At 35.9% G+C, this 23,464-nt stretch overlaps 1 protein-coding gene across 3 annotated transcripts in view; it reads right to left on the bottom strand.

The window, feature by feature from the left end:
• The window catches only part of LOC136027838 (cell division cycle protein 20 homolog), a 54,328-nt gene that overhangs the window by 27,172 nt on the left and 3,692 nt on the right, over positions 1 to 23,464 (bottom strand). Inside the window, exons 1-4 of one of the 3 annotated variants that reach the window (XM_065705269.1) lie at positions 18,542 to 18,614; positions 16,834 to 16,906; positions 12,446 to 12,663; positions 4,110 to 4,418 (exon numbers count right to left, since the gene is read on the bottom strand). In XM_065705269.1, the coding sequence (XP_065561341.1) occupies positions 4,110 to 4,418; positions 12,446 to 12,663; positions 16,834 to 16,906; positions 18,542 to 18,572 (631 nt within the window). In that variant the 5' untranslated portion in view covers positions 18,573 to 18,614. Of the gene's footprint in view, positions 1 to 4,109; positions 4,419 to 12,445; positions 12,664 to 16,833; positions 16,907 to 18,541; positions 18,615 to 23,464 lie in introns of those variants that run through there. The other 2 variants (XM_065705259.1, XM_065705264.1) reach the window with 2 other exon arrangements.

Raw genomic sequence — 23,464 nt, 5'->3', positions numbered from 1 at the left:
TTTACTTTTCTTATAACCTCAAGTAAGATTATTTTCAAACAGTTCGTGGTACCGAACTGTAAGTAAGGAGCGACCCAGCCCAATAGTGACCAAAAATATAAAAAAGAAGAATTGGCATTTTATGCTGGTTCCAAATAAATAAGATTCATTAAGTTTAAAATTACCCATCAAAAGCTAGGAGCCTAAGAAAATTTGCCTGATTTTCGAAACAGGAAGAAACATCCCCCAAAAGTCAAGGAATCTTAATGAGAATCGTACTATTCAGCGTATCAGAGAGCCCACTGTGAAGGTTTCAAGCTCAAAACTTGAAAATGAAAAATTTTAAAACTTTTGCGAAGAGAAAGATCACGGATGTGTGGTTTTTTCTTCGTTGTTCTTCTCAGGGTAATTTTATCAATTCAGTGGTCCTAGAAGATCAAGAGAGGGCTCTTTGGGATAGAACTTAAAAGTTCTAGTGCCCATTTTAAGTGACCAAAAAATTGGAAGGCAACTAGTCCCCCTCCCTTCCCTTTTTCTCTTCAAATTCGTCCTGTCAGAATTTTGAGATACCCATTTTGTTGAGCATAGATGAAAGGTCCAATATTCATGCCTTTGGTGATAATTCGACCCCCCCAGTCTCCGGGGGAAGGGCTACAACTTATAAAATTTGCTGATCTTACTTACATATCGTATTCATTATTGGGAAGCATAAAAACATTTTTTTGTGGTTGAGGAGGAGGATTTTCTGGGGATCGATTGTTTGTTTTTTTTTCTATTGGGTTGGAAATTTTCAGGCGCAAGCATTCCAGGGGAAATTTTAGATGGAGAAATTGGCCAGAATTCACATACAAAATTCGTTTTATTTGTATTACTTTCTTGTCAGCGACTTCAATTAATATGGGGATATTTTCTCGGAGAATTGTCCAAAGATAATTTTCATATAAGTTGAAATTCTCTGGGGTATCTTATGTGCAGGGGGATTTTGCTTGGGAGAAATTCTCCATTGGGGAATTTTCCGCGGGAGAAAGTTTCCATTGGAGGAGAGAGGATTTCTGGGGGAAATTTTCCAAATAGGAGGGATTCCATCATAATCTTGACAACCATCACAAACTAGACCTACGTTGCCTGGGCAACGTGAAGTGTTGCGGCAACCTTTGTCCGGCTTCGCCGAATAAAGTCTTGCGAGAGCAACACTTTGGTTTTGTTTCTTCGCTATCGATAAGTGATAACATGATCAAAGGTTATTCCTCAACGTCGAAAAAACAACAACAAAATAATATCGAAAGAAGGGACTAAATTGACTTTGCAGCCAGTTGAACTTTATCGTTTTCAATCGTAGACATCGTGACGGATGAAAACTCGGAACAATATCTTATATAGTCTAGTTGGTATTATACAGCTATCCCTAACTTTTCAAGATCAAAATACCATAGATGACATTCTATTAATTATTACTAAACTATCTCATTGTTTTACATTCTCGTTTGTGCTTGTTTCTTCACTATCGGTTAAATGATGAAGTTGTAAGCCTATCGAAGTTTTTAAAACGGTATGTTCAAACAAGAACACAATCAGTTATCACATGACCAAAGGCTATTCTTCAGCGTTTAAAAAACAACAACTAAAAAATAATATCGAAGGAAGGGACTAAATTGACTTTGCAGCCAGTTGAATTTTATCCGTTTCAATCGTAGCCATCGTGACGGATGAAAACGTGGAACAACATCTTATATAATCTAGTTGGTATTATAAAGCTATCCGTAACTTTTCAGGATTAAAATACCATAGGTGACACTAATCATTACGAAACTATCTCATAGTTTTACATTATCGTTGTACCCGTTGCGTAAACACTTAATTCGGTCAAATTTAAAAAGATCGAATACAACATGCTCCAATTAGCACAAATTTCTAGCTCAAAGTGAACAGATTATTACTTACAAGTCCCTCTCCCGTTATAGACATCAAGTTCACCAGAAACAAATAAATGGGTACACCCACTATCAAAAATTGCAAACCCCTCATCGCTGAAGATGATTGTAGCCCAACAGCCGATTATTACTTACAAGTTCCCCACATTTCTTACCACTGGAACCATCAAATACACCGGAAACAAATAGTAGGTACACCAACTAGCAAAAGTGGCAAACCCCTCATTGCCGAAGATGATTATGAGCTAAAAGCCGTTTCTCGCCCAAAGTGAACCGATTCTTACTTATAAGTCCCAATGCCGTGATAGACATCAAGTTCACTGGAAACAAATAAATGGGTACATGAACTAGCATGGTTGCAAACCCCTCGTCGCTGAAGTTGACTGTAGCCTAATAGCAGATTATTAATTACAAGTCCCCTACATGTCTTACCACTGGAACCAAATTGGTTTTAAAATCAAATACACTGGAAACAAATAATAGATACACCAACTAGCAAAAATTGCTAGCCCCTCACTACCGAAGGTGATTATTACCTAACAGCCGACTGTTGCTCACAAGTCCTCTATATCTCTCACAATTTGTATCGGCCTAGATTTCGTTTCAGTGTGCACCTTACCAACCCCTTGAAACTTTCAAACTGGTATGCCTCATAAAGGAATTTGTGTACCAAAGAATGGATGTCATATACTTTGATCAGCTCATCAAGAGCTATCGATTGCCGTCAAAAAAAAAATTATATCTGTCTTAGTTCAAAAGTTGATTTTTTTTTTGCCGTAGGCCAACTTTCTAACGTCACCACTTAGAAAGGAGCAAAGGATAAGCTCCAATTTCTTTACCAATGAGAAAACTTTCAAAGTTTATTAGGCACATCTGATACCATTTCTCTACTGCAAACCCAAGTTCGAAAAACCGAATAATAGACTCGAACAGAATCACGAACAGAGATTTCAGCTCGAAAGCTGAAATCACGAACAGAAATGGGTAGAAACAATAGATGGCAGCACTTTCGGACCCGTGGGAAAATGCCTTATTTTTGCTTCTGTAAATTCTTCTATTTATCACTCAAAGAAGTGATAAATAAATATAAATAAATATATTGGCTGTGGGGCCGGGTAACTGCCGCATATATTTAACACTTATAGATTTTAGTCCATCTTCAATTTGAAAGTGGTGCCTGCCTGCTCGAACGAAGCTTTCCACTCGAAAGCAGAAACATGGTTTGATGAAACGAAAGCTTGGCTGCACAACTTCGGATACTCCTCTCTGACATAGGCTATATAACTCCACTTCACTTCGCACATCATAGACTCTGGCTCGTGGACAAGCAAAAACCATCCTTTTTGGCCCCAGGCAAGAGTTCTGCAGAGCTTTCAAAAATGTAACGTCATATTCATCAATCCGGCCTGAGGTCGACACTTTCCGTAAAAACCGCACAAGTTAGACCCTTACCAGTTTCCGGGAATAAGCTGAGATTGACGGCGTAGGAAAAAAAAAACGGGACAAAACCAAAGTATTGCTCTCGCAACACAATTAAATAAAATCAAGCCTTTTTCAACTGATAGTATGCTAAGGAGAATTTTTCAGGCGGAATCGTCCATAAAAAATTTCTTGGGGAGAATTTGCCATGAGGATGGAATCGACAAGGGTTGTTTCCCGCGGGGAAGGTTTTACGAGACATGAACTTTTCACAGAAGAACTTTTCATGGGGGAGTTTTCCATGGAGGGGGAGGAGACTTTCTTGGATTATTTAAAAATCGATCAGAAATTGAAAATAATTTTTCCTACTTAAAGTAAAGAGTAAAATTAGAATTTTATACGAATGGAAATTATTCCTTCTACGAGGGGATGCCCACCTTCATTACCCACTCTTTACGCTAAAGTTTAACCTTTTGTCCCAAATTTTTAAGAATGAATCCTGAAACACAAGGGTTGTTTAATTAGAATAAGAAGTTTTTCATTAATACTAGGAAACTTGAGCATGAAGAGAGGGATATTGGGGGAGGAGGGCAACCCCCCATATACGAAATAATTCCTGTTTGTTTTAAGTTTTAATGTTGCTCCTTACTTTAAGCAGAAGAAACTTTTTTTATTCAGTTAATCGCTAGATTTACAGAATAATTATTATCTTAAATTACAACCCTAACTATAATCCTAAAGAGCAGATTAAAAAACATGGCATAAAAGTGATTGGTTTACCTTGTTCATCCCACGCACAAGCAGAAATGTAGCTACTGGCACCCGCATCTAGAGGTATTTCCATGGTTTCAGGGCTAAGGCAAGTATCTGGGTCATCGGAATTTATTTTAGCAATAGCTAACATATCTTCAAGAGCTACACATATCATATTCTTCTTCGACCAGTCAATTGGATGAAGTAATTCACAATCTGTGACATTTGGAGCAGTTAGTATTTTACATGGGAACTCGAATTCTTTTTTCCTTTTTGGAGTCAAAGCAATATTAGAGCTTCCTTGGAATCCCCCAGGGACTAGTAATTGACTCGGGCCTGAAAAAAGTTTAATATTTATAAAAAGTTTTTCAACTGGAAGTAAGGAGCAACATTAAAACTTAAAACGTACAGAAATTATTACGTATATGAGGGGGTTCGCCCCATCGTCAATACCTCGGTCTTTACGCTAAAGTTTTTTTTAGTACTTTCAAAAGAGTTACTTATTCTAATTAAACGGTCTTTGTGATTCAGGGGTCATTCTTAGAGAATCAGAACAAATTTCGAGCTTTAGCGTAAAGAGCGAGGTATTGACGAACGGGCGAACCCTCTCATATACGTAATAGTTTCTATTGTTGCTAGCTTTCAGTTTTAATGTTGCTCCTTACTTATTCTAATTAAATGGTATTTGTGATTCAGCGGTCATTCTTAGAGAATTGAAACAAATTTCAAACTTTAGCGTAAAGAGCAAGGTATTGACGAGGGGGCGAACCCTCTCATATACGTAACAATTTCTGTTGCTCATTGCTTTCAGTTTTAATGTTGTTCCTTACTTTCAGTTGAAAAAACTTTTTTTTTGTTTTATTCAATATGATTAAGAACTGAATGGATTCGGAGCATTATAATAACTATGAAATAATATACAGAGTGGTCAGAGGCAAGAAATGGTCTAATTTGAAGGGCCAAATGAGTATCATCGTTTAATTGAAGAAAAACGAAAGACTATAATAAGTAGAACAATTAGGCGGCCTAAAATAGAGCGATGTGAGACTGCGGCCTCAAAAAGAGTCAGAAGTGAAAGAAAAGAAGCCAGCTCCCCCACGCCCATCTTTTCTCCAAACAAATCTTATCAAAATTTTGAGATAGCCATTTTGTTCAGCCTAGTTTAAAGGTCCATTAATTACGTCTTAGGAGATGTCAGCCCCCTGTCCCCACATCCCTCCCAGTTATTGACTTCAAGGTATGCTAGTTGCCTATTTCTAAAATAAATAAGGTTCTTAAGGAAGGGGTAGTCGTATAACCTTCGGAGGGGCTCATTCAATTAAAAATTGGAATTGTGCTTTTTTTAAGAGTCAAAAGTATTCAGAAGGCAACTAGCCCCCACCCAAGCCCTCTTTTCCCAAATAATAATAATTACAAAAATAAGCATAATAATGATAAATTTCTATTCCCCATTACAATATACAAAAGCAGACATTTGATGGAGTATGAGAAACAAAACAACAAAAAGAAGAAACAATGAAAATAAATTCAAAACCAAACCACTGACAAGGCATAGAAATTCAGGAAAGTGTAATCAAAATTTAGCCACTTTTGAAACGACTCAGTTCTACTTCGGATAGCATCTAAGGGGCTAGTGACTCCATATCTGATCGATACAGGTATGTTGCTAGTCCAAAGAGGCAACCGAAAAAGAAATTTAACATATTTTTAAAAAACACTTTTTAATATCAGTAATTTCATTGCGAGTGAAAGGCTACTTATAAGGCGAAAGAGCAAAAAAATGCGGGAGTACAAAAGCATTGTAAAGAGATCCTAGAATACGGTAACTAAACTTAACTTTCGTAGCAACTAAAAGGCCATAGACCTTCCTAGTCTTATTCATAAGAAGATCTTTCAACAGAGCTCGAGTTGCATGCAAATTTTTCCCAATTTGTACTCCAAAGTAAGTTATGCAATCCTTTTCATGAGCGACAAGGGCACCCAGAGACAAATAGTCTCTCTTGGGTGTGGCGATTAAACATCAAGAATTCAGGTTATCTCTAGTTGAACTTCAGTTCAATTTGTTTACACTCCCCTGACAATACATAAAAATTCTCTTCTATTCCGATCAGCGTTCGACTAACGTTCAGCATATTATTAGCATAATTTGCTAACGAGACATCAACCCCTCTAAACAAGTCATAAAGCTTTATATTGAGACTCCGAAATGCTATTATTGAACAGGGGTGGAGAAGCCAAAGCTCCCTGTCTAATACATTTCTTAATAGGGATTTGCGGAGTAAGTTCAGTAACACAAGGCGATACAAAAATCTTAACCTTAGCGTTCAGCTTGCTATGCATATCCCAAAAAGCCTTTACAACTGAAGAATTCACTCTACGTTTGTAACACGTCTTGGCGAGCTCCGGATTTCTGGTCTAGCCAGGCTTTTCAGCTCCTTCCCACACTCTACGGCCCGTACACTTGCCTTTTCAGCAATGCGAAGGAATGCACAATTCCAGCATAATACATGTTGATTCAGAGAAACTAATTCCGGACTTCTAAAACAGAAGCTGGAACGGTGCTTTCATTTTTCTAAAGATAGCTCACTTAAGCTTTGAAAATTAGGTAGGTCAATTTTACCCAGGTCACAGATTTCATGCCACCTACTGGTACCACTCGATGTGACAGGATCGGCCGGAGTTAACACCACGTGACAGGATCTGGCGTCTCGAATGTAGTAATAACAGAAGCTTTCCAGTTTGGCAGTATTTAGGGTGAGCAAAATATGAATTCAAAAGAAGACTTGCTGCCAGAACTATGGTTGTATGTGAATCTAAGCTCATTTTCTACTGGGATAAGCTGTGGGCACTTGCTGAAAAGAATTTTTGTCTACGACTGGAGTCATCAAATAGATTACAGTTCAAGTCACCAGTCAATACGACTGTCAGACTGCTACGATTCACAATCAGCTACAAGAGTGCTAGGAGCTCTGAACGCTTTATCAAACAGCATATCGGAACTAGAATTGCGATAATCAGTGGGAAGATGAACTGAGGCAACAACACAATTTTGTATTTTGATAGCCACAAAATACTCCGAGTCCCGGAAGAGCTCTGGTAATTTTTTTATTTAATTTATTTTCCGTATATCTTTGAGTGACAACACGACATCGATTACCATTTTTATATACTTCTGCAGAAACTTAATGAGTTTCGTGATCACAAAAGGGAGGGGTTTCTAAGATTGCATTAAACATCGAAAATTTGGAAAAATACAGCTGATTTATATAAAATTAAGTAAAAATTTGTTTTTACGCTGAAACAAAAAGGGACATACACATTAGGAAAATAGATTTTCAACATCTTAGAAATTGTTTGACTTACAGGAATGAAACTTTCAAAGGATGTTTGGGAAGGGGAGGGGGGAGAAACGCGGAACTAAATACATAGACTATTTTAATTTCAGAATCTCAAGAGAAACTCAAGAGCAACCATTCATTCTTAAAATATGCATTTTGATATTTGAAGAGATATTGTAGACGGAAATATCTAATGACATAATGAGATCTTTCAATGTATGGGTTAAAAGCTTCTGATTAAAAAAAAAATGAAAGTACAAGGAAAATACATGTTTAATATGTTAGAATTGGTTCGACTTGTTGGGGCTAACTTTTCAGCGGATGGGGAATGTTGAACTAAATCTATGGATTATGTCGAGTTTAGATCTTCAAAAGAAAGTAAAGAACTTATATAATTTTTAAAATATATCTCTTGTACCTCAAGGAATATTGAAAATTGAACATAACGTGATAAGATTACTCATCGTAAAAGTTAACAGCTTCGGATAAAAAAAAAGAAAAAAAAAATCAGAACTTTGCTTACCCAAAACCAAAAAAAGATATATAAGAGTTGGGAAAGAACACAAATGTCATCTTGGGATTGGCTATTTACTGAGTCGAGACTTAAAGAGGCCATTGGAGGGGTGTATGTAAAACTAATTCCTTGGACATTTATTTTAAAATAAAATAGTGTCGGATCTTGCCAACATGCTGTGCAAAATAAGAGCTAATCTCAATTTTATGTTTTGGTGATCAGAGCAATGGGAGTAGAGGGTAGGGGGAGGGGTGCCTACATTTACTGTCATCAGGAAATCTACAAGGTGAGTTTAACTGGACTCAATGAAATTTGGTTTGAAGCAAGGGTGTTATACTCGTACATTTTAAGATACGTACCTCTCTAACCCTCTAAAGGAGATGGGCGTTACGAGGTTCTCGTAATTACTATATTTAGCTGAAAGGATTGTCGAATTTCAGCTAAACTTGGTCAGATATAGGACGAAGAATCTTGTTCTCGCCTTTTGGGAGTTCCTGCCTGATGTGGGAGAAAGGCTGAGAGGTATCCTAGTTCTCGTCCTCAGGGTGTCATGTCTGCCAAAATGGGCTTATAAGTTTTCACCAAACTTATTTACAATTACTGAATCATATCCGAGTTATGCCTTTTCAGAGTTGAAGATCAATTCCACCTTCATGTGGCAAAGGGCCCTAGGCTCTTCTCACAAACATATTAGCCAGAAGAAACATCAAATACAAACCAAACTGTGTGAAAAGCTAGAGCTAGACCGATAGTTTTGACTTTTTGCGGTTGGCACTTAATCCAATCTCCTTTTTAGGGGAAAGGGGAATTCATAAACGTTTTTATTAACCTAATTACTAGGCAGAATTAAGAACGTTTTCAGCAAAACCTGGTTAGGAGTTGGAACTATTCTTTATAATGTCTGTGAACAGTCAAATCCCTCAGTGAATGGTTACATTCTTTTTGTCCACATCCATAAGAAGGGATTTTTACATCTTGATTTTCTTTTGATTGGTATTAGAAGCAAGGAATTTTGTTGCGTTTTTAGTGGCTTTGTGTTACTTTACTACTCTTACCCATAGGTCAGAGGGAGTGCAACGCTTCGCGAAGACTCGGCATCGACGTTCTAGCTTTTGTTGACAAAACGACCCCAGGTATGTATAATAATCCTTACGCATCAACTCTTTTCCTTAAAGTAAAATTTATATAATGTATTTTTTTAATACAAATTACCATTTTTAAAACTAAAACTTATGCTTTTTCTTATTTACCTGCATAATTGGCTTTCTGTTTAACTCTACAGGAATCCTATTTATAAGAAACGCATTTGTTTTTATAAACACGTATATAGTTTTTAATCAAATATTATGACAAATTACAGATCCTAAGAATAAATACGTCGAATAAAATTGATATATTTTGCATACTTAGAATGAGCATAAATAATAGATTTTGTCGTTGCATATTTTGTAATCAAAAATTCTTTTTTAAAATTCGGGCTACAACCCGTCCGTGGTAGTGAACTGCAAGCGACAAGTGTAACTCGCGCCATCAACAACTGACACAATAAAAAAAAGGAATTCCGACGACAATCAATACATAAAATAGTTCGTGGTAAATAACTGTAAGTAAGAAGTGAATTGAGCCAACTGTACCCAAACCTCTTAAAAGAGTAATTTTGATGAGAATTAGCATATACAAAAAAATTGCCATTATATGTTGGTTCCAAACATATGAAATTCATCAAATTTAATGATATTCATCAAAAGCTACGAGCCTGAGAAAATTTGCATGAATTACAAAAAAGGGGGAAAACACCCCCATACAAAAACGTGTAATTTCTCGTTTTTTTCAAAGAAAAAATTATGTGTAGTGATGTATAATTGCGCATGAGCTATTATGAAGGATGGTCGGGGGACATTTTATGGGCTGTGGGGAGGGGACGGATGTCTAAAAGACGGCATATCGATTCTGAAAATATCTAACTCCCCATGGTCCTTCTGATAAATATAGAAAGAGGCATGGGGGAGTAGTAGTTAATTTCTCATATTCCTTCACTTTCAAATAATCCCGAATAAGGGTGCTGCGGGGTGATGCCTCCCTTCGTATTGCAGAAAAAAGTTTTTGACGTTTATTTTAAAGCTTCATTTAACTAATTTAATTTGCTTCATATTTTATAAAGTTATACACTGTGATACGTCAGTGCACATAAACTATTGTGAAAGAGGGGATATAGATTATTTTTAGGTGGGGGTTGACGCCAAAAAGAGATTTTTTTAATGCCCAAATATCCCAAATCTTATTGAGCCCTCAGGTAAATATGGAGTAAGTTTCGGAAAGGAATCCCTTCCTAAAGCATAGGCAAAGTGTTTCTATGAAATAAAGAATATTGAGCAATTAAATTTAACATAGAACGTGTTTTGTAGTATTCATTGCAATTAGTACTTGTGTGTTGGCGTCCCAAGAGGATATTAATAACTCCACTTTTCTAGACACAATCCTGTCTTTTGTAAGTAAAGAAGACAACAGTAAAAGAAGAGGATAACAGCATTAATAGGTAATCAGCTACCGTGTTGTAGTGTTCATTAATATCTTCCTTTTCGGGGAAATCCAGATTTTTCAGGGAAAGTGGAAGCACTGAAAAGAACACAACTGATGAGCCGAAAGTAATGAAATAGAGAGGTGATACCAAACTCTCAGCTGCCATTTTTGAGAGACATCTGACGGTTTATAAGTGGCTAAGGAATTCCTGCGTTGTTTTAAAAACACTTTTCTGTGAATAGGTAGCGTGGCGGCAGAGTGCACCTGGCACTTTGAGGATAAATCAAATCAGTCCAGTTTTGGAAAAGAAAAAAAAGAATCACCCAGTGATAATTTATTAAGCCCCCTGGCATTTTCCGCTCCTAGGCCCGGGTCTAGTCGGCCGATTGGTAAATCTTGGCCTGCTCCCAGGGCTGAACCGTTTTCCCGTTGGATTCTTTATATTCACTAAAGCCTAATTATTAATGTGATTTCTCACCACGGCTTCTCACCTAAACAACTTTGGCTCATCCTTACCATGGAGCGAGGCGAACTCTAATCCTTCAAATGTAAGGAAGATATTAAAGAACACTATAGCACGGTAGCTGATTACCTATTAATTCTGTTATCCTCTTCTTTTACTGTTGTCTTCTTTACCTACAAAAGACAGGATTGTGTCTAGAAAAGTGGAGTTGTTAATATCCTCTTGGGACGCCAACACACAAGTACTAATTGCAATGAATACTACAAAACACGTTCTATGTTAAATTTAATTGCTCAATATTCTTTGTTTCATAGAAACACCTTGCCTATGCTTTGGGAATAGAGTGTTGTAAAAACAGCCTAGACGGGTAGGTTCTATCTGTGCATACTATAATGTAGCTTTGCATTTTATCAGATGAGGTACTTATCCATCTTCTTCTTTTTTGTGATTTTTTAAAACCAAATGGGGGTCAACGAGAAAATGAGAATACATCTTTTCCTTGACTGACAAAACCTATGAAATTTTGCACAAGTGCCTAAGTGAGCAGGAGGCTTAAGACGAAAGCTCTATTTCCACAAAAAATGTGGCTCAATGGCTAACTTTATATTAGAAAATAACATTTTATGATGTTTATTATAAATGAACTAAAAAAGGACAAAATGGGTTCTGGTAGCAGCATTCATTGTTCGAACACGCATGGGCACAAATTTTAACTTCTGCCTCGTAAGGTCATTTCTTTGGGCTTCTGGGGGTAAAAGGACATACTGAATAGGGTTAGACAGTAGAATTTTTCTCAATTTCTGGATCTGGTCCTGAAATCCAAGTTCTATGCTTTTGAGATCGGGAGTTGCGGGGGGATTCGTGATAGAAAATGTCACTATTACTCACAGTGATCTTGGTTGCCCTTTTAGGGCTAATTCCTCCAGTAAACAGACGGTTCTTGATACTGGCAGACCCTAAGCAGGAGAGGCGCATTGGGTGATGAAGCGTAGATAGCACAACTATGCCTGAATAATACTATGGGCGTTGCACGAAAACGGCAGCATTTTTTAGAGATTTTGCAGAGAGGCGTTAGCTTTATGCGTCATACTATTTATATTGGCAATTAAAAACTTTTTTTTGTTTGTTAAACTTGTGTGCATAGCCTTCTCTTGCAGATGGGTCTAGATTGAGCTATTCCAAAATAAAATATTTTAATTGTTGCTTCGACTTTCTCACGCGAAAAAAAAAGTCCGTAAGGAAAACAGAACCCTATCTTAGTTTCCGTTTTCCTTACGAAAAACTGTATGGAAAGCATACAACAGTATTTTCATAAAAAAAAATTCCCATATTATATACACTTAGGTTCACACAAGTACACCCTTTGGGCGGATGGACAAGGAAAAATAAGAAAGATATTTTTTTTTACTTTCATTGTCGAATTTTACATATAGATTCTTGAAGTAGGTTGTTTCAAATTCCCCTTACCCCCCTCCCCCTCTCCTGTTTGCTCTTATTTTATCTGGCCAGAGAATTCAATATATCTCACCGGAATAGTCCGTTTGACTTTGAAATTTCAGCATCCTCGGAGTACGTGGTGATGACATTGGAGACCTCTTCCCTGCATTTACGTTGTTGCTTTCCCCTTTGAATAAATCACAGTCTTCATCCACGCTAAACAGGAACATGGGACTTGGAGAACAGCTTGGACTTAATTGCTTCACTGCTGTCATATCCAAATGAGATGCTCCCCGGTTTGGTATAAACCTAGATGTAAAAATCATATCTTAGAACTTCTTGTATAGGTTCTATAAATAAACTTTGAGATAAAACTATTTTTATTGTCTTTTAGCTCATTTTCCCTTTGTTTTATTTGTTTTTGTTTTGTGATAAACAATTAGTTTGAAACTACCTTTGCATACTACTTTTTTGTTCTTTAGCACAAGCTGCCACGGGGAAGCACATTCTTTGCCTAAACACTTCTCAAGTAGGCTACATGTAAAATTAAGGATTATCGTAGTAAAAAAATTTATAGATTAATTTGAATGTTTTGACTATTTTGAAAAGAGTCAGTCAAAAAGAGAAGTACATTACATGAAAATATGGCTAAGGACCGATAGCTCCCCTCTCATGGTGAAAAATTTTGAGAATAAAATGTAAGCTCGCAGCTGAAGAACATGAAAATTGGAACTTGAAATGTTACGACGTTAAAAGATGAATATCGCATCGACATTTTGACTGACGAATTCAGACGGTTTGAACTGGATTTATTAGGAGTTTCAGGAACTCTTAACCCAGGGATAGGAAGCATGAAATTAGGTGACATAGAATCTGTTTACTCAGGCAGGAAGGATGGGGTACATAGACAGGGAGTAGGGCTCATGATGAATAAGGAAGCTGCTAAGTCTTGTTTAGGCTGGGAAGGCATTAATAATAGAATACTAATTGCTCATTTTATGACTAAAAACTTTAGGGTATCAGTTATAGTAGTAAATGCCTCCATTGATCCAACTGATGGAGATACTAGTGCTCAGATGAATTTTACTTACAGTTACAGGAGCAAATAGACAGGGTACCAGGTAGAAATATGGTGTTTTTGCTAGGATATTTTAATGCCCAGGTTGGTAGAAATAGGGATAGATGGTATCCTAGCCTAGGTAAATTTGGTGTAGGAAAAGAAAACAGTAATGGCTATAGGCTTTTGCAATTTTGTAGGTATAACAACCTAGTTATAACCAATACGGTGTTTGGTCACAAAATGACCCATAAGTTGACATGGTATTCACGTGATGGTAAGACAGCAAACCTTATTGATTATATTATTGTAAACAGAAGACTAGCAGGATCAATACAAGATACTAGGGTGTATAGGAGTGTCGTTATTGATGTTAAAAGTAAAGATCACCATCTAGTAGTGTCTAAGGTTAATTTAAAGCTGAAATTTCGGAAGGGTAACTCCCTCCCGGAAAGTTATGATGTTGGTAGACTTCAGGATGAAAATTTGAGAAAAAAATTCCAGGAACAGTTGAGTACTAAACTTGAAAGTTTAAAATTTGACAATGTGGAAGATGGATGGAATAATTTCAGAAAAACAATTTGTGAAGTTGCTGATGGTGTCCTAGGGAAGAGTGCTAAGACTGCAACTAGGAATATTAGTGAAAAAGCTTTAGGTTTAATAGAGAGTAGAAGGGGTTTGTATAAGAATTATCTGAGTGATTGGTCGTATGAAAACAAAAGGAATGTAAAGAAAGTGGAGAAAGCATTAAAATATGAACTAAGGAGATGTGAAGTGGAGGCGATGGATAAAATTGCTGAGGATCTGGAAGATGCGGCTAGACGGCATAATAGTAAAATATTATGCTGGCATGTTAATAAATTGAAAGGGAGTAGCCCATCCGGACTAGTCCCAGTTAAAGATAGAAATGGGGCCACAATTAGCGATAAGGAAAAAGTTAAAGAAAGATGGGTGGAACATTTTGAGAATGTGCTAAACCAAGATACAATTGCAGGAAAAGATATAGATGAAAATGAAAAAGTTTGTGATACCTTGGATGTGAAGGAAGATTTGTTTAGTGAGGAAGAATTAACGACAGTACTAAAAGGATTAAAAAATAATAAGGCCCCAGGTGCTGATAGTATGATTAATGAGTTTCTTAAATATGGTGGCTCTGAGGTTAGGAATAAGCTACTGAAGATTATGAACATGATTTTTGAAAAAGGGGAAGTACCCAATGATTTTAGGAAAACCTTAATTAAACCACTGTATAAGAAAGGTGACAAGAGTGAGTGTCGTAATTATCGAGGCATTAGTCTGGTCTCTGTAGGTAGCAAATTACTGAGTAATATGATACTTTTTAGACTGAGACATGCTGTAGACAAAGTTTTAAGGGAAGAACAGTGCGGTTTTAGAAAAGGTAGAGGATGTGTCGACCATGTTTTCACTCTTAGGTTAATAGTTGAGAAATCCCTTCGTTGTCAAACACCTTTGGTCCTCAGTTTTATCGATTATGAGCAAGCTTTCGATTCTGTTGATAGAACAGCGTTAACAAAGGTCTTGTCGTTATATGGTATACCTGAAAAATACATTAAAGTGATTTGCGCTATGTACGAGAATAATACTGCTACCGTTAAGGTAGGAAATGAGGTTAGCAACTGGTTTTGTATTAAATCAGGAGTTAAGAAGGGTTGTGTTCTATCCCCCTTTATATGGACCATTTTGATGGACTTCGTCTTAAGGAGCAGAGGAAAGGCAATTGGAGACCATGGAATCAAATGGGGAGGAAGAACGCTCCTGGACTTAGATTATGCTGATGATTTAAGCATATTAGATGAAAGTGTGAGCAAAATGAATGAATTTTTAGAGGTTTTACGAGTTCAGAGTGCTAAAATAGGCTTGAAAATTAATGTTAAGAAGACTAAGTCACTAAAGTTAGGAGTAAGTGAAGATGAACAGGTGACATTAGGTAACGAAAAGATTGATCAGGTTGGGAGCTTCAGTTACCTTGGTAGTATTATTAGTAAAGATGGTGGGAGCAGTGAAGATGTTAAAAGTAGAATAGCTAAGGCCCAGGGTGTTTTTTCACAGTTAAAATAATTTTGGAAGAATAGAAAGATAAGTCTACAAACCAAGATTAGAATATTGGAAGCTACAGTGATGACAGTGGTCAAATATGGCTCTGAAGCATGGGTACTCCGAAAAACAGATTAAAATTTACTAGATGTTTTCCAGAGAAATTGCCTACGGATTGTTCTGGGTACCCCGCTGACTGACCGTATTTCAAACAGTAGGTTGTACGAAAAGTGTGGTTCAATCCCGCTTTCTGGGGCTATAATGAAAGAAAGGTTGAGATGGCTAGGCCACGTTCTACGGATGAAAGATGACAGATTACCGAAGATTGTCCTTTTTGGCCAACCGTCTGGGGCTACACGGAAAGCAGGTCGTCCTTGTCTGGGTTGGGAGGATGTCATAAATAAAGATTTAAAGGAAATGGGAACTTCCTGGGAGGGTGTAAAGAGGGAGGCTTTAAATAGATTAGGTTGGAGGAGGAGCGTGCGTAGCTGTGTTGGCTTCAGGCGGCTTGGTGCTGCAGTGAGTTATTAGTAGTAGTAGTAGTAGTAATATTGTCCTGAGTGCTCCTAAATCCTTGAAAATTGGAAAACTGTAACCTAAATTTGTCTTTGTTTTTGTCATATCAGATCACCCTACCTGTTCGTTTTTGCTTAATACTAAAAGGAAAAATAGGATAAAAATTAATTATTAATGGCCTAAAGATTCAAATAGACTCAAAATTGAGCCTTTCATAGGCTTCATTTTAACATAGAAAATGGACTCCAATTTTGCATATGAGAAGCTCGATTGCCAATATGAAATTGCAAATGAAATTCACTGAGGTATACTTTAGTTTTTAATAAGGGAGAGCACTCAAACAAAATATTCTTATCGTTAAAGAATAAAACGTTTATCGAAAGGTCCAATCTTAGTCACTTGTGCGTCTAATTTTATGCAAAGAGGAAACACCAATAACCAAAACTGTTTGAATAGGCATTGTAAAAACCCAGGCCTGATATATGTATGACCTTTATGAACTAAATAAATCACTACTTGTAGGAAAAATACCCTCTCAAACATGTACAATTTGCTAAGTACACAAATATGTATTAAATCCTACACAAGAGCAAAATACGCCTGCAAGTTTTGAAGGAACTGTTTTCATTGAAAATCGTTTATTCCTTCGGAATATCTATTCTTTTTCTCTTTAAGTCAAAATTCGTGCAAACAAAAAGAATTAGTAAAAGCTAGACGAGATTTCAAAAGCCGTAAGTCAACACAAAACAATTAAATCAAAGTAAAACTTATCTTTAAAAAGATTTTACCTTAAAAATTACAAAGGTTATGTCTTAATAAGCTTTTTTATCTTAAAAATCAAAAATATGTACCTGTCTCCTTGTGAGCATCTTTTTTGCTTTTTATCTGATAGGTCTAGATGTTGCAGAGCATGATGTTTCTTTCCTAAGAAAAAAAAAGGTTCATTTGTGTGTGTTTCAATGTTTGTAAAACTAAAAATGTTGAAACAAGAAGACCTGACGTTCATTTGAATGCATTTCAACATTTAAAAAACAAAGGATGTTAAAACAGCACGACCTTCCAGGTGTCGTTAATTCACAGAAAGGTAGGAAAGGGTATAGTTTTCAAAGTTTAGGGGGAGGCATTTCCTATTTTTTCTTTCAGTTTATTCGTAGAGAAGCCCAAATAGAAGCCATTTTTCGATCAAATTACCCAAAATGGTATTCAAAAAATAGTCAAAATCCAGAGTTGTTTAGAAACATCTTGGAGGGGCAAATACCCTTCCGAAATTGACGCCACTAATCTCTTGGAAATACTTATCTTTGTAATTTTGCTAGTAAAACACTTAGTACCTTTGTTTTACAGCTAGATGTATGAATCTTCTTCATTGTTTAACTTCTAAAGGCATTATAGGACATTCATATTTGCCAAGTTAAGCAAGGCAGGCCTCCGTTTGTCTGTTAGATCAATGTATTGAGGAACCAGTTCATACTTTTTGCATTAACCTACTTTGAATAAACTGAATCTTACACCTATTAAATATTGAAATTACGTTAAAACATATATTAAATATAATGTTTGAGCTACTTTTTATTGCCAAAATTTACTAGAAAAATCACTGGGCCTTCTGCTTTAAAATGTGGAATTGTGTAGACTCTTAACTTCAATTCTATTTCTAATTCTGCAAGCCAGTGTCCATAAAAATGTGTCCAGTATTTGCCAAAGTTTTAAAAATGCCTTTTGTCAAGAGTGAGAAAATCATTTTGGAATATTTCTAAACTGAGGACGTTACTTAAATTTCTAGTATTCGGAGGGAAGAAGCTGCCTTAAAATGACACCTGTTCTTCGGGAAGGGGAGATTTTTTAAAACTTACTGAGGAAGAGGAGGTTTTGCAGAAGGTAAGCTGCGTAAAAAATCATTATATAAGCGTTTCAAATTTCAATCTTTCCTTAATCTTTCAAATTTCAAGGAAGATCCTGACTCCCACCCAAACAAGGACGACCTGTTACCCATTTATCCCTCGACAGTTGGCCAAAAAGCACAGTTTTTGGAAATCTGCCAATCATCATCTGTAGAACACACCCTAGCCACCTCAAACCTTCCCTTACTATAGCCTTAAAGAGGGGATTGAACCACACTTTTCATAAAGCCTACTATTTGAAATATAGTTAGTCAGCCGGACACTTCTAAGACAGTATATGTTTTCCTGGATGGGTGTAAAGAGGGAGGCTCTGAATAGACCGGGATGGAGGAGGAGCGAGCGTAGCTGTGGTGGTCTCAGGTGGCCTGGTTCTGAGGTGAGTTGTTGGTTGTAGTAGTAGTATATGCTATATGCCAAAAGAGGAACTTTATCTTCTAATAGGAGGCAAAAATATCACTCTCTCACGAGCTTAGCTTCATTAGTAAGAAAGTATTATTGCATATTTCATTTGGTTACAATTAGATAAATTCATTTGCATCAATTTAAGTGCTATTCCTTCATATCGATCAGAAAATAATTGATCTCGGTTCAAAAATGAAATTCTTTATAATTACAGAGCATTCCATGATCTAAACTACATTAAAACTTAAAATTTTACCTTTAATGGGGTTTGGACTAAGCATATTCATTTCATTTACTTGAGTAGACTAAAGTGGCATCTACATTGAAACTTTAAAGATGCTGCACAATAATGGTTCTTACAAATATTGGAAATGATATTTCATAATACAATCCCAATAGTGTTGGAAACGTTGTACGATAATTTCCTGTTTATATCTGAAGTAAAATTTTTAATAATGAATTCCTTGCTATCTTGTTGCGAACATTAAGGTTATTTCTGCTTTTAATAGAACTCAAGTTCACCAATCTGCTTAGTGTGCTTCTGGTGGTACTTCTTTTTACAATAAGGCATTGAATGACAATTTTTTCACAGCAGCTGCAGAAGCCCCAGAGAAACTCCTTAAAGACTCAATGAAGTCATTTTTTGTTCACTCACATTCTGGGGCTGATTGGTTCCGTATTAGTGTATTTGGCAAACATTTTTAACTTTTGGCAAATAAAAAACAACTATACTAATATTTTTGTTGGCAAATGTTTCCTCTCTATGGGCAGTACCATTTCGAAAGTGAGCACCTTTGCCGATATAGTGTGATAATACCGAAGCAGTAGGATTTAAGAAGAATCAAGCGAGTAGCAGTAGTATTGGTGGTGGGAAAACTACAATAAAAAAGTAATTTCTTGAAAAATTCTCATAGTATCAGGTTAGATCCTGCAATTCAAACACATTAGGTATTTTTACAAAGCTATACAAGCCCTTTTTTGTACATGTGAGCGATTTTGTCATTATAGCTATGCAATTTCAAGCTCAAAGTGATTTACAATTTACCAGTAAATTTGAAAAATTTACTTTTCATAAAATCTCACTTTTCGTTTCGGACAGTATTGCTTTGTCCGTCCACATATAAAGTTTAATTCTAAAGTTCTGGTTAGCAGATGACTTTGACGGGTAGCCGGTGTTTTACCCCACAGAAGATCCTCGCACAGAAAATACCCCTTTGTGGAGATTAGTCCCTCTCCCGAAAATATAATCAGAACACATTTAGCTCTAAAGAAAGAGCGGGAAAAGGGATAAGAATGATATACAATCCCACTTGAGTTCCGCAAATATTTCTGGTCTGCGCTGCTATTATGACAGTAAATAGTAATATTAAGTCCAAAAATGAGTAAAATGTATTCTGTATAGGACGAGGACTACCCCCTCCTAATCTCTGCTTCCCCCTCATGGTCATAAGACCTTCGGAGTTAGATAGTTTGACCAGAAATTGAGAGTTTTGGTCCTTTTTAATGCGTCGAAAGTGACTGGAGACAAGCCAGACCCTGTGCTAAAAGTGTTTTTGATATCTGGTCCTTTTGTTGCCCCTGAGGACATCTGGTCGACATTTTGAGGTAAATAAGTTGTACATTTTCATTGGTTACTCAATTATGCAAATGGAAGAATTTTTCATGGGAGGGGGGATTTTTCAGAGGGATTTTCGGGGGAATTTCCTGCAGGGAGTGTATTTTTCGCTAGGGATAAATGCCTAGACTAATTTGATGTTCCACTAGACGTTCAAAACAGAGAGTTTTTGGCATCCTGATCTGGCTCCGTGAATAGCGGCCAAAAAATTGGAGCTAAGAACTTCCAGCTACAACTGTTGTTCAGCCCCACATTTAGGTATAGCACATCCAATTTATATCTGATCTTTAAAATTTAGCACTTCCGTGAGCAAATATATTGGTCAATTTTCTTTTTTTTATAACTAAATTTAAGGAACCACGTGTTTTAGTCCAAAATCGACTCTTCTTTGGTTTGAAACACATGGATAATGCAGTTAAATCTGTATCATGGCGTTTATAAACGAAGACGTCGCCTCATTAATAATTTTTTTTCTTTTTTAGTTTTTATTTTTTATTTTTTTATTTTTTTTAGTTTTTTAGCTTTTTTAGTTTTTTTTTGGTATTTTCTTATTTTAGTTTATTTTATTTTTTAGTTTTCTTTTTCTGCTTTATTTTTCAGTTTTTTCCTTTTTTGTAGTTTGTACCTTTAAGTTTTTTTTCTTTTTTTAGTTTTTAGTTTTTTACCTTTTTTTAGTTTTTTAGATTTTTTAGTATTTTTCTTTTTAGTTTTTTTAGTAGTTTTCACCTTTTTTTAGTTTTTTTCTTTTTTAGTTTTTAGTTTTTTACGTTTTTTTAGTTTTTTAGCTTTTTTAGTATTTTTAGATTTTTCTTTTTAGTTTTTTTTTGTAGTTTTTACCCTTTTTAGTTTTTTTTTCTTCTTTTGTACTAATGCTAAGGCCAAGGTTCGAACCTGGAACCTCTCGGAACTTGAATCTGAAACATAACCCTCCGCCAACTCAGGTACTTCGGCTTGAACACATTTGTTTTTCAATTATTACATGTTGAAATAATTCAGACGTCCTATGCGGACAGACAGACAAACAACTTATATATATATATATATATATATATATATATATATATATATATATATATATATACTTCAAATTTTAAAGCACAGATGCATGCACTACGCTGTTACATGGTATTAAGTTATATTATTTATCCAACAATTGATATAATATGGACTGTCTTAAAATACTGCAATAATTTTTACAGGTATGCCAATACCGTAGCCTTGGCATATTTTCGAATGGTGGTACCGTTACGCTTCTTCATTATTGCTGTTTTACCACCATCTTCAGTAGATCTTCTTCTATATTGTGGGTAACAATCATTGCCAGTAATTGTGTTCGGTACTAAAAGTCCAGAATATTGCTTTGTGCACTTTCCTTTGGTCATGTATGGTGATTTTTCGTTCAGTGCACCGCAAGGTCCATGTATCAAGTTTTTTACAACAATATCATATAAGCCCTTATCGACATTTTCATCAGGTATTTCAGCGGAAATCAAATCATCAATATCATTAGAAGTAATTTTATAATGTAGCCTGATTAGTATATATGTGTGTGGCAATCCTCGTTTTTGCCATTCCACTGAGTACATCCAGCATCGCACTGACCTAAACATTAAGTTTTACTATGTAGTTATTCAAGAAAGGCTTTCTTAGTATGTATCACGGCTAATTTATTGTTATGAATTAGGTTGTATATACTGAGGTAGACATTGGCCACGTATAAAATAAGCGTCAAATAGCCTAGGCATTAAACAGGCTGTGGGTTACGGAGAGTTCAGTCTTATTTAAGATGCCTTAGATTTTCACACTGCATCACAAAATGATCTGTCAAGGAAGTGTTCAATGTTAAATTAACCAAAGTCAATTTTTCGGATTTTCAGAAAACTGATGACTCGATATTACCGAAATTAAGTTTTTCAGTAAATTAGCAAATGAAGTTTGAATTGCTCTTTACCCCCCCCCCCCCCCTCCCACGGTCTTTTCCCCCAAAGTTGTCCGGTCTAACTTTTTAGATAGCCATTTTGTCGAGTATAGTTGAGAGACTTAAGGACTATGCCTTTGGGGATAATATGAACCCCACAGCTCCTGGGGAAAGGGCTGTAAATTACAAAGATTACCAGTTATCTACTTATAGTATTTTCTATTAGGAAGTATTAAAAAGTATTTTTTTTTATGAGGTGGGATTTCTATGATAAGAATTTTCCTTGGGGAGGAAAGTTTACGGGGGTGAGCTTTCCTGAGGAAATGATGCTTATTGGTTTTATAATAAACACTCGATATTTTGTGACACGCTCATAAGACAAAAACTAGTCGAGCAGCTTATTTCAAAAAGACAATACCTTTGGCTCGCTATGCAAATAGGGGTTTCTAACTCTTTAAACTTCTAAATAGGTTTTTCGGGGTTGAGGGGCGAAAAAGAGTACCTAAGAAAGGTTATGTTAGTTTAGGCTAGTTTAGGTTACATATTTAGTATACTGCGCTCTTCCGTATTTCTATGTGTTAGTTTTCATAATTTTGCTGCTAAAGTAATATATTTTCTCGATATTTTGTTTTATTTCATTTACTTCACTTTTTGAGTGTTTATCATATAACCGATAAGTACAGGAAATTTTACACTGGAGGCATTTGCCAGGATCCCTATGTGGAATTCTTTTTATTTGTCTTAGTTTGTTTTGTCAACTAAATTTAACATATTGAGATATTCCGGGAGAAATTTTCAGCGGGGTTGGAATTTTATGGAGGTTGTTTCCAAGAGAGGCAAGATTTACGCGGGAATTGGAGTGATTTTGGACGAAATGTAACACAAAGAGGGATTACTGACATAATTTGAGAATTGATCGGTAATTAAAGTTATTTCAAATGAAAGTATGCTAAGGAGGATTTTCAGGCGAAAAATTTTTCTTGCGATTTTTTTTGCGAGGATGACATTGTCCGGGGGGTATTTTCTGGAAGGAGGAGTAGGGGTATTTTACGTGATAGAGGAATTTTCTTCTGGGGTATGGAATTTTCCATGGACAGAAGCTTGATTTCCCGTCATTATTTGAAAAATGATCATAAACTAATTGAGAAACAAGTTTTTTCAACTGAAAATAAAGAGTAACATTAAAATTTAAAACCAACAAAAGTTATTCCAGATATTAGGGAAATTGCTCCCTTCTTAATACCTCAATTTTTATGCTAAAGTTTGAATTTTTGTCTCGCTTCTGAAGAACAACTCCTGAAACACAAGGGCTATTTATTTAGAATGAAAAACTTTTTTGAAAGTATTAAAGAACTTTAGTTTGAAGAACAAGGGATTGAGGAGGTAACCCTATAATAATGGGAAATAATTTCTGTTCGTTTTCAGTTTTAATGTTGCTAACTTTCAGTTGAAATTCTTGTTTTTTATTTGATCAACATTAAAGAGCGAAATGCCAACTTTCAGTCAAGTTTAAACTCTATGACAAACGTGGCTCTGTTCTATTAACTTACTTCTTTGTAGGAAAAGTGAAAACTTGTATAGGCTAAACACAGGGTGTTGAGAATCCCTATAAAGTTTTTTAGGACAGGAAGAAGCATATTAAATTG

This window comes from Artemia franciscana, chromosome 1 (genome assembly GCF_032884065.1).
Source record: "Artemia franciscana chromosome 1, ASM3288406v1, whole genome shotgun sequence".
Lineage (NCBI taxonomy): Eukaryota > Metazoa > Arthropoda > Branchiopoda > Anostraca > Artemiidae > Artemia > Artemia franciscana.
This window is presented reverse-complemented; position numbering and strand designations above follow the sequence as displayed.